This window comes from Chanodichthys erythropterus, chromosome 5 (assembly GCF_024489055.1).
Source record: "Chanodichthys erythropterus isolate Z2021 chromosome 5, ASM2448905v1, whole genome shotgun sequence".
NCBI lineage: Eukaryota > Metazoa > Chordata > Actinopteri > Cypriniformes > Xenocyprididae > Chanodichthys > Chanodichthys erythropterus.
The window spans coordinates 11814627-11829785 of NC_090225.1; the positions used below are offsets into that span (position 1 = coordinate 11814627).

General features: G+C 35.1%; 2 protein-coding genes across 9 annotated transcripts in view; one reads left to right on the plus strand and one right to left on the minus strand.

Annotated features, from left to right (window-relative positions):
• The first annotated feature begins 80 nt into the window (after window positions 1–80).
• Window positions 81–15159, plus strand: part of abcg8 (ATP-binding cassette, sub-family G (WHITE), member 8) — a 45264-nt gene continuing 30185 nt past the window's right edge. For 4 of the 8 annotated variants that reach the window (XR_010895197.1, XR_010895198.1, XM_067386085.1 and 1 more), the window contains exons 1-14: window positions 81–219; window positions 655–756; window positions 2929–3076; window positions 3172–3410; window positions 3518–3650; window positions 6335–6604; window positions 6685–6847; window positions 6958–7056; window positions 7133–7332; window positions 7406–7482; window positions 9136–9403; window positions 9492–9619; window positions 9695–9745; window positions 11721–11836. Coding sequence is in view for 6 of the 8 variants with exons in the window: in XM_067386085.1 (XP_067242186.1) it covers window positions 154–219; window positions 655–756; window positions 2929–3076; window positions 3172–3410; window positions 3518–3650; window positions 6335–6604; window positions 6685–6847; window positions 6958–7056; window positions 7133–7332; window positions 7406–7482; window positions 9136–9403; window positions 9492–9619; window positions 9695–9745; window positions 11721–11836 (2060 nt within the window). In the remaining 2 variants the exon portion in view is untranslated. Of the gene's footprint in view, window positions 220–654; window positions 757–2928; window positions 3077–3171; window positions 3411–3517; window positions 3651–6334; window positions 6605–6684; window positions 6848–6957; window positions 7057–7132; window positions 7333–7405; window positions 7483–9135; window positions 9404–9491; window positions 9620–9694; window positions 10752–11720; window positions 11837–15159 lie in introns of those variants that run through there. The other 4 variants (XM_067386086.1, XM_067386090.1, XM_067386088.1 and 1 more) reach the window with 4 other exon arrangements.
• lrpprc (leucine-rich pentatricopeptide repeat containing) overlaps window positions 12552–15159 on the minus strand; it is a 66733-nt gene continuing 64125 nt past the window's right edge. Inside the window, exon 38 of the mRNA XM_067386083.1 lies at window positions 12552–13035. Coding sequence (XP_067242184.1) covers window positions 12964–13035 — 72 coding nt within the window. The 3' untranslated portion in view covers window positions 12552–12963. The remainder of the gene's footprint in view (window positions 13036–15159) is intronic.

Here is a 15159-nt window from a genome sequence, read left to right on the forward strand (position 1 = left end):
TCTTATCAGTAGAACTTTGCTCCATTTGCTATATAGAGCAGCTTCTCTCGGCCATCTGTCCTCAGATTTTTCCAGGACAACAAGAGGAGCAGGTACTTCTCTAAGCAGGACACCAGACCAGAGGGGCACAGACCCCTTTTCACCACATCCACCATGTCAGACCAGAGTGTTTTCCATTCAGCCGACAACTTCAGCTCTATAGACAATGAACAGAGGAGGGTGAGTTTATAATGAACTATGAATATACTAACAGTCGCTACAGAAAACGTAACCTATATCCAGAGGATCTTGTTCACATTGTTTAGCGTTGTCTTCAAATTCACATTCATAACAAGTGCATAGATTTCTATGCTACTGATTTATTTAGTCGAGTTCATTGCTGTACAAATCGCACTATTACATAAATGAACCCTGAACCATGCAGACAACTCAGTCCAATTCTCTTATCTGCTGGCATTTTATAGATCTGATAAATAGAATGTGCCATTAATCAGTTTATGATCAGTGGATTCTTAATTAAACCCGATAAACTTTAAACCAAAAGTACTGACTCAAAGAACTAACAGTAATAGGTTGTTTAAATATAAATGAATGATAATCAAATTGTGAAAGGCATTTGCACTGTGCATTCACTGCATGTTTCAAAACACACAGGGTCGAGACACTCTTTTCTCATCTGCAGAGGAGGACAGCAGTCTGTATTTTACTTACAGCGGAGGTCGAAATGAAATAGAAGTTCGCAATCTGAACTATGAGGTTAGAAATCTTTTCGGTTTTATTTATATTTACAAAAAATTACTCCTCAAATTACAACTTTCTTCCTGTTTTTCTTCTGCTAAAGTACTTGGATACTGAAAGAAGGTCTTCATCCATTTTAGATTTTTTTCAAAAAGTAGATGCAGTGGGCCCAAAAATAATTTAGACATATGAGATATTTAAAATGTATGCATAACAATTTATATATACACTACTTGGGGGCGGTAAAAACTTATGCTCACCGAGTCTGAATTATTTGTTGAAAAATACAGTAACAACAGTAATACTGTGAATTATTATTACAAATTAAATTAAATGTTTTCTATTTGAATATATTTTAAAATTTAATTTATTCCTATGATGCCAAAGCTGAATTTTCAGCATCATTACTCCTGTATTCAGTGTCACGTGATCCTTCAGAAATTATTTTAATACTGATTTTTTGCTTAAGAAATGTTTCTTATTATTATCAATGTTGAAAATAGTTGTGTTACTTAATATTTTTGTGGCAACGAAACCTGATAAATTTTTTTCAGGATTCTTTTATAGAAAGTTCAAAAGAACAGCATTTATTTGAAATAGAAATAGTTTGTAACATTATAAATGATGTTACTGTCACTTTTGAACAGTTTAATGCATCCTTGCTGAATAAAAGTATTAATTTTTTTAAAGGTGCCGTAGAATTGAAAATTGAATTTATATTGGCATAGTTAAATAACAAGAGTTCAGTACATGGAAATGACATACAGTGAGTCTCAAACTCCATTGTTTCCTCCTTCTTATATAAATCTCATTTGTTTAAAAGACCTCCGAAGAACAGGCGAATCTCAACATAACACCGACTGTTACGTAACAGTTGGGATCATTAATATGTACGCCCCAATATTTGCATATCAGTCCATGTTTAAGGCATTAGACAAGGGCAGGACGTCTGGATGTGCACAGCTGAATCATCAGACTAGGTAAGCAAGCAAGGACAATAGTGAAAAATGGCAGATGGAGCAATAATAACTGACATGATCCATGATATTTTTAGTGATAATTGTAATTTGTCTTTCTAAATGTTTCGTTAGCATGTTGCTAATGTACTGATAAATGTGGTTAAAGTTACCATCGTTTATTACTGTATTCACGGAGACAAGACTGTCATTATTTTCATTTTTTTTAAACACTTGAGGTCTGTATAATTCATAAACACAACTTCATTCTTTATAAATCTCTCCAACAGTGTGTAATGTTAGCTTTAGCCACGGAGCACTATCAAACTCATTCAGAATCAAATGTAAACATCCAAATAAATACCATACTTACGCGATTAGACATGCTGCATGATGAACACTTTGTAAAGATCCATTTTGGGGGTTATATTAGCTGTGTGAACTTTGTTTATGCTGTTTAAGGCAAGCGCGAGCTCTTGGGGCGTGGAGCACGAGAATTTAAAGGGGACGCGCGCTGAATCAGCGCATATTTGATTATGCCCCAAAATAGGCAGTTAAAAAAATGAATAAAAAAAATCTATGGGGTATTTTGAGGTGAAACTTCACAGTCACATTCAGAGGACACCTTAGACTTATATTACATATTTTGAAAAGGCGTTCTACGGCACCTTTATCTTAGTGACCCCAAACTTTTAAATACAGTAGATATATAACTATCAAATTAAGTGGCAAAAAACACTTTTCAAGACATTTTACATTAATGATATATTGTTGAAAAAAGACATTTTAAAAAATATATATCATTTTCTGGTTGTCAAATGTTAGTATTAATGTTTATAGTTACTATAATGGTTACACTTTATCCACTAAAATTCAGATGGCTGAAGAATGGCTCGGAATCAGAAACTAAAGTTAGTTGCCACTTTGTATTTACCTCTTTGCTCGATTTAACAGGGGGTCTGGCAATTATTGTTTGGAAAAAAAAAAAAAAAAAAATATATATATATATATATATATATATATATATATATATATATATATATATATATATAATCTGTTAACCAAAAATACAGTACTAATTTTTTATTTCAACCAAATACAATATTTTAACAAAGCTCAATTTTTCTGTCCACTAAGGGGCCCTCGGTCTGAAAAAATTTGAAGACCCCAAATCTAATATAACCATCCAAACATTTTTAAGGGCCCAAATAATTTCATTTATATTTGCGCACAGGTGGACACAGCAGCACAGATACCCTGGTATGAGAGGCTTTCAGAGTTTAAGATGCCCTGGGAGACGCACAGCAACAAGCAAACGGTTATAAAGGATCTAAACTTGCGTGTGCACAGTGGCCAGATGCTTGCTATCATTGGCAGCTCGGGTACGTCAAAATTTATATGTGCAGAATTCTTCAAAAGCACTTTAAGTGAATAAAATCATCATAAAACGCCAAAAAGAAACAAGTGTTTGTTGCAGGCTGTGGGAAGACCTCCTTACTGGACATCATAACATGTCGAGATGAGGGTGGCTCCATGATTTCAGGAGAGATTCTGATTAACGGGAAACCTTCCACACGTTCCCTGGTGAAGAAAAGCATCGCTCATGTGCGGCAGGATGACCGTTTGTTACCGCATCTCACAGTACGAGAGACTTTGGCTTTTGTGGCAAAACTGCGGCTGCCTGCGCACTTCACACAGGAACAGAGAGATCAACGGGTGAGATCATCTCATACAATAAATGTTTATATAATCACCCAGTTAAAGGTTATGCGTGACTGTCAGCATCTCATCTCATCTGTTGGGGGTGTGCTTGACCTTTACAGGTGGATGAAGTCATCGCGGAGCTGCGTCTGAGGCAGTGTGCCCAGACGCGCGTGGGGAACGAGTATGTGCGGGGAGTGTCAGGTGGCGAGAGGAGGAGGGTCAGCATCGCTGTACAGCTACTCTGGAATCCAGGTGAGTCTTGACACACCAACATACTGTAGGTATGAAATGGACAGTCATGCTTAAAGTCAACAGGAAATCAAATGTGACCCTATTTACATTTACATTTATGCATTCAGCAGAAGCTTTTATCCTAAGTGACTTTGCATTTAAGGTAGCCTATACACACTTTATAAGTTCATCAAACCCATGACCTTGGCGTTGCTAGTGCCACTGCCATGCTATGAATTCTATTTATTTCATTAAAACATATTCTTAATATTACTGTTGATGATTCATGATCATTATTATAGATAAAAAATAATCTTAATTTAGCAATATGCTGTTGTTTTGAATATCAGCATGTCTGTGATTTGGATTTAGAAAAGAGGCGAATCGAATCTTCAGATTAACGTGCGATTATGAGCGAGATATTTCTGAAACAGTTAAATAAACAAGAAGCTAATATCAAGTAACTTACATTTTGGACATAGGCCTTTGCTTCTGTCTTTGCTTCGCCAAATGGCCGAAACGTCACGTCTTTCACGTGCTGTTGGAATTTTCCTAGTTAAAAAATTGGATATGAACGCTCTCTCAAGTCAAAATTTGAATGCAGTGAGTTCGTAATCACGACTTCAGAAGTGGGAAGTACGACATTTCCGATAGCACGTGAAGGCAGCAAGAGTGTGTTTGAACGAATCGGTTGAATGAACTATTCTGACTCGCCAGTGTTTTTCAACGAAAAGGATGAGTAAATTAATTAATTCTAAAATCTTGTCTGGAAACCTAAATACCATAAAAAATAAAAGACTAAAAAAGACTACGAAAAAGCTAAATTAAATTAATAAACTAAAAAAAAAAAAAAAAAAAAAAAAAAAACGAATCAAAACAAATCTGCGAACACCATTTCATGCAAATTTTAAAGATAGTCAGAAAAAATAGTGACTTTAATAGTCAGTATACCAGAACTATTATATTTAACTACAAATGAAAAAAAAAAGTAAAAAAACTTACTTGAAACACAATAAACTGAATTAAAGTAAAATATGAAAGTACAGTAGTTGCCAAGACAGCATTACACATTTTCATTTTAACTTGATGTACTTAAAATAAAAATGAATTAAAACTATATAAAGTATTTCAAAACAAAGCAATAAAAATGACAAAAACACAGAATAAATTTAAAAAAACTTTGACTAAAATTAAAATGAAATTAGAAAATATAAAAAATAAAAAATAATTATTAAAAACTGTGTTACTGTATTATTATATAAATTATTAAAAATTGCACTCAAAGAAAGATTTATTGATGCTGTTCACTTTATTTAAACAACTTATTTTGATTCAACACCAATGTATTAGGTTTCTGGTTTTGCTTCATGTTAAACTGACACGATTACTTTTTGACTTAACTTGATGTTTCCATATTAAAATAACATGTTTCAATCAAGTAAACTCATCCAGGACTCAATCAAACAGGACTTTCACTTCCCATCATGCTTTGCTAAGGGGCTGATCTGGGAGAGTAAATGTTGAAATAAAGTGTTATTTTTAAGCAGTTTTTAGCAACATGAGAAAATGGAGAGACTTTTTAATGTTTACTGTTGGTATTTAAAGGTGCCCTAGAACGTTCTTTCACATGATGTAATATAAGTCTAAGGTGTCCCCTGAATGTGTCTGTGAAGTTTCAGCTCAAAATACCCCATAGATTTTTTTTAATACATTTTTTTAACTGCCTCTTTTGGGGCATTATTAACTATGCACCGATTCAGCGCGCGGCCCCTTTAAATCTCGCGCTTCCCGCCCCCCGAGCTCTCGACTATAATACAGTGCATAAACAAAGTTAACACAGCTAATATAATCCTCAAAATGGATCTTTACAAAATGTTCGTCATGCATGCTGCATGCATGGATCGGATCATGTGAGTATAGTATTTATTTGGATGTTTACATTTGATTCTGAATGAGTTTGAGGCTGTGCTTCGTGGAGCAAGTGTTTAAAAATGAAAATAGCGACGGCTCTTGTCTCCACGAATACAGTAAGAAACGATGGTAACTTTAACCACATTTAACAGTACATTAGCAACATGCTAACAAAACATTTAGAAAGACAATTCACAAATATCACTAAAAATATCATGTTATCATGGATCATGTGAGTTATTATCGCTCCATCTGCCATTTTTCGCTGTTGTCCTTGGTTGCTTACCTAGTCTGCTGTGCACAGATCCAGACGTTAATACTGCCTTTCCTTGTGTAATGCCTTGAACATGGGCTGGCATATGCAAATATTGGGGGTGTACATATTAATGATCCCGACTGTTACGTAACAGTTGGTGTTATGTTGAGATTCGACTGTTCTTCTGAGGTCTTTTAAACAAATCAAATTTACATAAGAAGGATGAAACAATGGAGTTTGAGACTCACTGTATGTCATTTCCATGTACTGAACTCTTGTTATTCAAATATGCCAAGGTAAATTCAATTTTCCATTCAATGGCACCTTTAAAAGTTTCTGTTATGTTAATAGTTTTGGGGTTATCATTGTGGTGAAGTGTAGAACATGTGCTTGGGTTGAGGACCTGCTGACAACAATTAAAGTTGTTTTAATAATAAAAACAACTATTTTAAACATGCCATAGTTGGAATAAAGTCATCTTCTGGTTAACACATGACTATAACAGTCCATGACTTTGTTTAAATTTTATGTTTGTCAGGTATTCTCATCCTAGATGAGCCTACTTCAGGTCTGGACAGCTTCACAGCCCATAATTTGGTCATTACATTGTACCGTCTGGCTCGAGGGAACCGCCTGGTGTTGCTGTCAGTCCATCAGCCTCGCTCGGATATCTTTCAGCTCTTCGACCTGGTGGTGCTCCTGTCTTCTGGTTCAGCCGTGTACTGTGGTCAGGCCAAGGACATGGTACCTTACTTCACTGCTCTTGGGTACCCGTGTCCACGGTACTGCAACCCCTCTGACTACTACGGTGAGTGGGACGGAGAACCGATGTTTATAGTTGATCATGTGGTTTGGTTGTTGTATCTGAACTGTGAACCTCTCTTACAGTGGACTTGATAAGCATTGATAGGCGCAGTCCTGAAAAAGAAGCACAATGTTTGGAGAAAGCCAGGACATTAGCAGCCCAGTTTGTAGAGAAGGTAAAGAGCACAGAGGATTTCATGTGGAAATCAGAAGATTGTGGTCCTCCAGCACTGGACACCCCTCAAAGGTAAATTTGGATATTCATATAGTTTTTATTATAAGCATTTATAACAACCTCACATACAGTATCAATGAAAATGAAAAGCACAGGAGCTGATAATACAGTTTCTACACCAGCAGTGTTCCTCCTGTCTCAAAGAAGGAATCAGTGATCACAGTTTCCAAACAGAAGGATCGCCTGCCGGGTAAAGTGCAACAGTTCACAATCCTAATCAGGTGAATAAACTGGAAAACACTTTTTATTGTAAAATGTTTAGCTCAAAGTGTCTCCTAAAAGCTTTGTTTTTTTAAGGCGGCAGGTATTTAATGACTACCGGAACCTGGTGACGCTTGTGGTTCATGGTTTGGAAGCCTTGCTGATGTCACTGCTCGTCGGTTTCCTTTACTTCGGAGCTGGGGATGAGGGTCTTTCTATCCAAGATACAGTGGCTTTGCTGTACATGATAGGAGCTCTGACACCCTTTGCTGTGGTGCTGGACGTCATCGCAAAGTGTGGGTAAATTATGGAAGATTTTTGTTTTAGTGTCTTCTGAAGTCCAGTGGCATAATAAGTTGTTTTTCACAGGTCATTCAGAAAGAGCCATGCTTTATCATGAACTGGAAGATGGCATGTACTCAGTCACCTCATACTTTTTTGCCAAGGTAAATAAGCGGCATTATGAAAGAGCTTCAGGAATGACAGAAGTGTTCATGTGTAGACCTTTGGGACAGCAAAGCATCACAACAAAATCACTTTTGTTGAATATAATATACAAATTTCACATTGTTATGAATTCAGGACAGAATTTAGAGTCAAAACTGATTAGTTTTTTGGCTTGGGTTTTGTAAAATGTATTACAAAAATGCATGAATGAACAATGGCAATTCACAGTGTGGTTAGTTATATACAACATTTTGTTCTAATTAGTAATATACAACTATATTAAAATTGCTTTAATAAACCAGAAGTTAATATGGAGCAACTTACATTTTTGACACAAAAACAACATTTCTAATTTTTTCGTTTTTTTTTTTTTTAATCTAATATTTATATTTAATTTTATTTCAGCTTTATTTTAATTACTGAAAAAAAGTATTGTTTTTTTGTTTTGGTTAACAATAACAACATCGTTGTTTAGTCCTTCAGTGAACCAGTGTGTGAACAAATGGGTTGAGTGAATAATTCAAATGATTCACTCGTCACTTACTGGTATAATTACGTAATTTCTCGAATTTGATTGGCCGTGCTGTATTCACTATTTATATAATTCTGCTTTTCTGTGTTTATGCATTGCAGACAGACTGTCAGTTTGTCCATTAGAAGTAGTGGGGATTTTCCACGAATTACATAATTATACCAGTAGGTGGCGACAAGTCATGAGTGAGTCATTTGAATTATTCACTCAACTCATTCGTTCACACACTGATTCAGTGAGGGACTTAACTGTGTTTTTATTGTTGACCAAAACTAAAAAAAACTATTTAAAAAATTGGTTTCAGTAATTTAAATTAAGCTGAAATAAAATTAAATATAAATATTAGATTAAAAAAAAAGCTAAAATGAAAATTATAAATGTTTTTGTGTTGCTCTATATTAACTTCTGGTTTATTAAAGTAATTTCCACACTGTAAAAAAAGTTGCTGCCTTAAATATTTAAGTTCAATCAACTTGGCGTTTCAACTTAAATTATATTAAACTTACTTAAATTTTTGTTTAGTTGAATCTTGTATAATTCATTAAAAACTTATTTTGATGAGTTAAATGTAATAACATATGTTGTCATGACTTACTGATCATATTATTTTTTACAGATATTCTATGTCATGTACCAGTCTTGAATTTAAAGTCGGCATGAAATGGAAGTTGCGATAGTCTTTTCTTCCAAATTGTGCTGTATATATGAATGAAAACAGCTTCTGGAATGAGAAAAAAATGAAGGGCGGGACTTGATTTCTTATTTCGGGAATTGATTGGATCTAAATGAAAGATTATAAGGGCATATGAATTTTAAAAATAATGATGTGCATAGATATATCATTTATAATAAACACTGCAACATTCTGTAAAAAAATAACAAGAGATCATTTTGATTTCATGTCGACTTTAATAATTGTACTTATTTGTATATAAGCCTAAATGTTTCTAATAAGACAGTTAGCAATTGAAACTCTTGAAAAGCAGTTACATCTGAGCTACTTAACAATTCAAACAGAAGTGAGTGACATGACAGTTGAATATCAGCTCCTGTTTGGCCGGTGGACTTTGTCAGCTCTTGACGTTAAATGAGATACTTCAAGCTCCAGTGTCTCTTTCAGGTCCTCGGTGAGCTGCCAGAGCACTGTGCCTTCACGCTGGTATACGGTGTGCCCATCTACTGGTTGGCTGGGCTCAACAGCGCTCCCGACCGCTTCCTTCTCAACTTCCTGTTGGCGTGGCTGATGGTGTATTGCAGTCGCTGCATGGCCCTATTTGTGGCGGCAGCCCTTCCAACATTGCAGACCTCATCTTTCATGGGCAACGCTCTCTTCACCGTCTTCTACTTGACTGGTGGCTTTGTCATAAGTCTGGAAAACATGTGGCTGGGTAAAAACATCACAGAGTTAACAGAATGGACACAAGCAACAAGTCTGCTAGTATTCCTTGTATTAATACTGATTTTCCTTACCAACAGTGGCGTCTTGGTTTTCTTACATATCCTTCATGCGTTGGGGTTTTGAGGGAATGCTGCAGGTTCAGTTCCGCGGGACCAGACTCCCGATCTCTATTGGAAACCTCACTGTAGAATTTGATGGTATTAAGGTGAGTAACACTGACTTTACTGAACAACTATATAGTAATTATGGATACTACTAAGGTGTTCCACTTTGTTTTCAGGTTGTGGAGATGATGAACATGAACCAGTATCCGCTGTATTCCTGCTACCTGGTGCTTATTGCTGTTGCTTTGGTTTTCATACTGCTCTATTATCTGTCACTCAGATTCATTAAACAGAAATCCAGTCAGGATTGGTGAGGAGGATAGATCAAATCAGCAGCATAAAATCTGGTCCACATTGCAGCTTGTTCCTGCTAAGACACCAATCTTATAACTACAGATCTTATAAAACAACTCTAATTGTCACCAAAATGAATATGTTATGCCAGATATGTTGAAGATTCAAAGTATGGAATCTCATTGTTTTACTCTTTACAGACAGTTTATTCAATGTACTGATGCATTTCATCTATTGAGTTCATTCACAACAGAATAACCTCCGGTTTTCATTTGTTTTAGTGGAGTTTGAGGGCTTCTGAGCTCACAGTGGGTGATTGAGGCTGAAACTACGTCAACTTATGTTGAGTTTCGTTGTACTATCATTAACTGCCGCTGGGTGGCAGTAACATACTATGTTTTTTCACTCTTTAAAGTTTACTTAATTATTAATTTTTTAGGTAAACCACTAGACATCACGTCATAGATACCTTTCAACAAATTTACTGTAACATGTCACAATTTAGATTTAATTTATGTATTACTTTTTTTGTAAAGCATAATCGTTTGTATGTATAATGTTATTATTGAACAGTGTACTACAGGAGCTTTGAAAGCTTTGTTAAATGTTTATAAAACAAAATCTTGTTTTAAAATGATTTTAATATGGACACTGCACAGGTGCAATATACAGATGCTAAGATTTAGGCCTTAGAATTTGCTACTCTGAATGAATTTGTGTTTGATTCCACATGCCTGTTGTTATATTTTAATGCAGCGTGATGTTGAACACATTTGAATGTTTCAGAGATAAAAATAACTGCAAGAGAAATAAAAAAAAAAAATATGAAAAGAAAAACTACAGATGTGATGTTTCAAACATTACTTGACAATTAAGTAAATAACCTAATGTCAAAGTCAGTGTCACAGGAACAAATTTATTTGGCCAAAAGTTTCTTAAAAATTAAGAGCAAGATATTTTATCAGACTTGTTAATCTGTTTCAGTCACGTGACATTCCCGCTCATCCCCCATATTTGTGAATGGAAGTCTATTTCTGCAACATAAGAAAATAAAATGCTTTGGTAAATAATCATAAGCATGACATAAAAAGTAATTATTGCCACATCTGTCGAAACAATGTCATACTAGATCATAGTTACTTACGACATAAACAGTTGAAATAATAATAAAGCATGATTTTTTTTTTTCTTACGTGGCAGAAATAATCTTCCATATTAATGACCATCAATAGGGAAGAGCACTTAATCCACAATCCAATAGTTTTATGGTTTACCGCACTTTGACATTCTTCTAGTTATTTCCACCTAGCGGCTAATGAATCGAAAGTCTCGCGCATTCACAGGAAATATCTGACTTCCGCATTGAAAAATAAGGTGAATATGGAGATGAATTGTGTATTAAGTATATTTGGCAGTGTCTGTGTCAACGAGAGATCTGTAAAAATGTTTTTTTTATGACCTGGCATAGATCAAATCTAGCGGTCAACGTTTTTTCTTAGTATCTACTGCACGAGCAGCATAGTCACGTGAGTGAAAGATTGAACAGCAAACAATATTGTCATATTACCTATATAGTATCTCTTAGTGTGGGGATACATGAAATTTGAAGTAGGCTAGTCTTAAAATATCTGACAGGGAAAAGTACTGTTTGTTAAAGTGGAGGAAACTAAAACGGGCCACGTTTGTATGACTTCAGTGGGAGTTTCTGTGAAGACAAAAATGATAAGCTAGATCCACTTGAAGTAGTATATTTCCAAACTGTTTTGATATCATCATTTATATATTATTTTAAAATGTAATGATGCAATAGTGAGCTTGCTAAGAGCTCTTGAAAGATAATGTCATCCCTCTAAGGCATCTCATCATCTTTTACTCTGCCATCTGAATTTGGCTTGAATAAATCCTCAGGTCTTCTCCACCTCTCCTGAACTTCCTGACCGAGGAGAAAACAGCCATCCACCTCCCTTTGAGACAGACAACTGCAGGAGAATGAGATCCACTGCAATACGACACATCAAAAAACAGTAAAACATGCAGGAATTTTACATAACATTATATAGTTTAAATATAAATTCATATTTTTAAGACATGATGTACTAAATTGATCAAAAGTGACAGTAAATACATTTTAAAAGAATGAATTGGGATTGGGAATGTTGGAATACAGAGTGCTTGACAAATTAATTGGTTTATGTTTAATATCTAAACTTTTTTGTTTTAATGTTGTCTATATTAGAAAATTGTCTTCAATTTTCATGCTCCAACATATAACTGGTATTCAGTGACTTTTGCAGCGACAATATTGTCATGAGAGAGAGGTCAGAGGTCAAACTCACTAGTAAAGACACTAGAACAGAAGAGCTGGTCCTCCGGTGGTCACACTGAGATCTTTTTAGACTTCAGCTGACTGCCACTTGATGGCAGCGATGTTCTGTTTGTTTCCTTCTACACTTTTGTTCAATTTGGCAAGAGATTACAGTTGTGCTTTGGTAAATATCCATAAACTGCTTCTCTTTGTTCTAGTCTGAATATTTATTCAAATATGTAGAAGATTTTACCGCTCATCAAAGCGTGCACCAAAAAGGCTCTATCAAAAATCTTTTGAAAGGTTTTGTAAGTCACACCAGAAATGCACTTGTTTTAAAAGCTAAGATAATGTAGGCTTATTTTTGCACTTGTGCTAAATCCTGATAAATGTATGTTCTGAAGGAAAAAACAAAACAGGATGCATGTCAGCTGATCCATGAGTGTTCAAATGAGATGTTTATTATACTGTACAGCTCTGTATATATTTCTACATAACTAAGCATATGGATAATGAACTGCTAAAGAAATTTACTGAGCATTTTACAAATCAATGTTGTCATTTAATGCAACACATTTCCATTTTTAGAAGTCAATACTTGCATTAGTTGAAAACAGCTCATTATGTGACTCTCTGAAGAACAAACAAACTATTGAAAGAACCACTAAAGTTTCAGGTTCACATTTATTTGCATAAATATTTATGTACACAACTATATCATGACATCACAATGAAGGGCAAAAACAAACAATCACAGTATAACACAAAAGCTGTGCACATCTGTTGTTCATAAAAAAAAAAAAAAAATAATAAAAAAAAAATGGGATGAAATGAGGGAAGGTGTTTTTAGTCGTCAGCCGGCCCTACGGATTCTAAGCGCTGCTTCTTCAGTTTGTCTGCGTAGAAACGAAACGACTCCTGCAGGACACAAAACAAAGCATTTTTCATATATTTTTACTCAGTAAAAGGCAAAACAAGCCAAAATTCTCCAATTCTCTGTTGTGTTGTTTTCCTGTGTGTAGTTGTGTTTCCTGCCCTCTAGGGCAAACTAATAACAACCACACGGTCCAAACAAATCCAACGCTCTTGTTTCATCTTACAAACCATATTAATTCACAAAATAACATATTTACTCGCTCCCCCTCCCGTAATTAAGTAGCAACGGCTCTCTATTTTTGGAAGGTGAGTGCTTTTAGAAGATTACCATTTCTCCAACAATGTGTATTCCCTTATTAATGGGGTAATTAAAGTCGATAAATAACAGCTGCTGTGTACGAGAAATGAGGCCAGATGTGAACGGCACCTCAAATCTCTCCTTATCGCCTCTCTCCGGAGGCTCTTTGTACTGTGGTATTAGCAGCGGCCGCGGGAGCGAAGGAGGCAGCCGAGTTGAATGGAGCGGGATGGAGTGCTACCTGAGATTGCTTTGTGAGAACTTAAAAGGTGCACTGAGAGCGCAGTGGTGTGGTGAGTTTTGTAGATGGCTGGCAGTCTCTTATAAAGCTGTTCAAAAACACCGGAGCGCGGTTCTGACAGGTAGTAAATAATACACAAGTGTGTGAGGTTGACTGAAGCGGCTCTTGCACTACTGTAAAAGTAGGGGGATTTCAGGTTATCACTGTGACTTGAAACTGGACCCTAATCAATTAGCGCTTGAGCAACTTCAAATGGTTATTATATAAAAAAATCTTGACATCTAGTTTTGCTCAAAAATCACAACTGCCCACACAGCATGTGTGATTCATGAAGAAGCTCATGTCATGAAGAGGGCAATTTGTTGCATAATACCACTTAAGTAAACATCTATATTACTATGCAAAAAGTTTTAGTCAGTAAGATTTTTTGCATACCATGGCTGCGTTTATTTGATCAAAAATACAGTAAAAACTGTGAAATGTTTTCTATTTCAATATATTTTGTGATGCAAAATTTTCAGCATCATTACTCCAGCCTTCAGTGTCACGTGATCCTTCAGAAATCATTCTAATAAGCGGATTTGCTGCTCAGGAAACATTTCTTATTATTGCCGTTGTTAAAAACTGCTGCTTATTATTTTCATGGAAACCATGACATTTTTATTCAGGACTCTTTGATGAATATAAAGTGTAAATGAACAGCATTTATTTGAAATAGAATTCTTTTATAACATTACACATGTTTTTACTGTAAATTTTTTAAATCAATTTAGTGAATCCTCTCTAAATAAAAGTATTAACTTACAACATAATGACCACAAACTTTGGACAAAGTGTATATTATCTTGTGCTCATTTACTTAAAAAAAAAAAAAAAAAAAAAAAAAAAAAAATTATATATATATATATATATATTTTTTTTTTGAATTGATGAATTTGAAAATGAATTTTTTTTATTCATGCCTTAAAATAGCCTGAATGTAACTACAACCTTGCTATAATATATAAACGCGGATCTATGAATATGCTAATCAGCCCCGCCTCCACTCACTCGCACAAGCTCAGAGATCCACTTGGTCAACTTACTGAGGCAAACGCTGCACAACAATGGTATCGTTTTTTACAACATCGGTCACATAACAGTAATTTGATTAGCGTTTTGCTCAACTACATTATCAAACAGCTGCTAATAATGTGTTTCTAATGTCAAACCATGTTACCGTTCGCCATCTGAATCAGACAGCTGCCTTTTAAAAATCAGTATCCTTAAAAACGCTTTGAACAACTCAGAACTTCAGTGGAGAAAGGCATATAGTTCATCATAACAATTGTAATATACATCATACACCCACTATATTGCTAAATCTACCCGATTTTCATATCAACAGAAAAAAAAAAAAAACCCGGATATATTCTCTTGAGACTCCTCTGCTTCAAAGGGGTCATGATTAATGATAAGCTATAGCATGCCGCCACGTTGACATGATTGATTACAAGGTAGTTTGTGACATCACAAACACCAGCGATTTCAAACCGCGTTTTTGACACTGTCTTCAGATCAAACCATGTGCAAATTCATATTAAAAACACCACATAGACATATAAACAACACTGATTTTCACCACAAG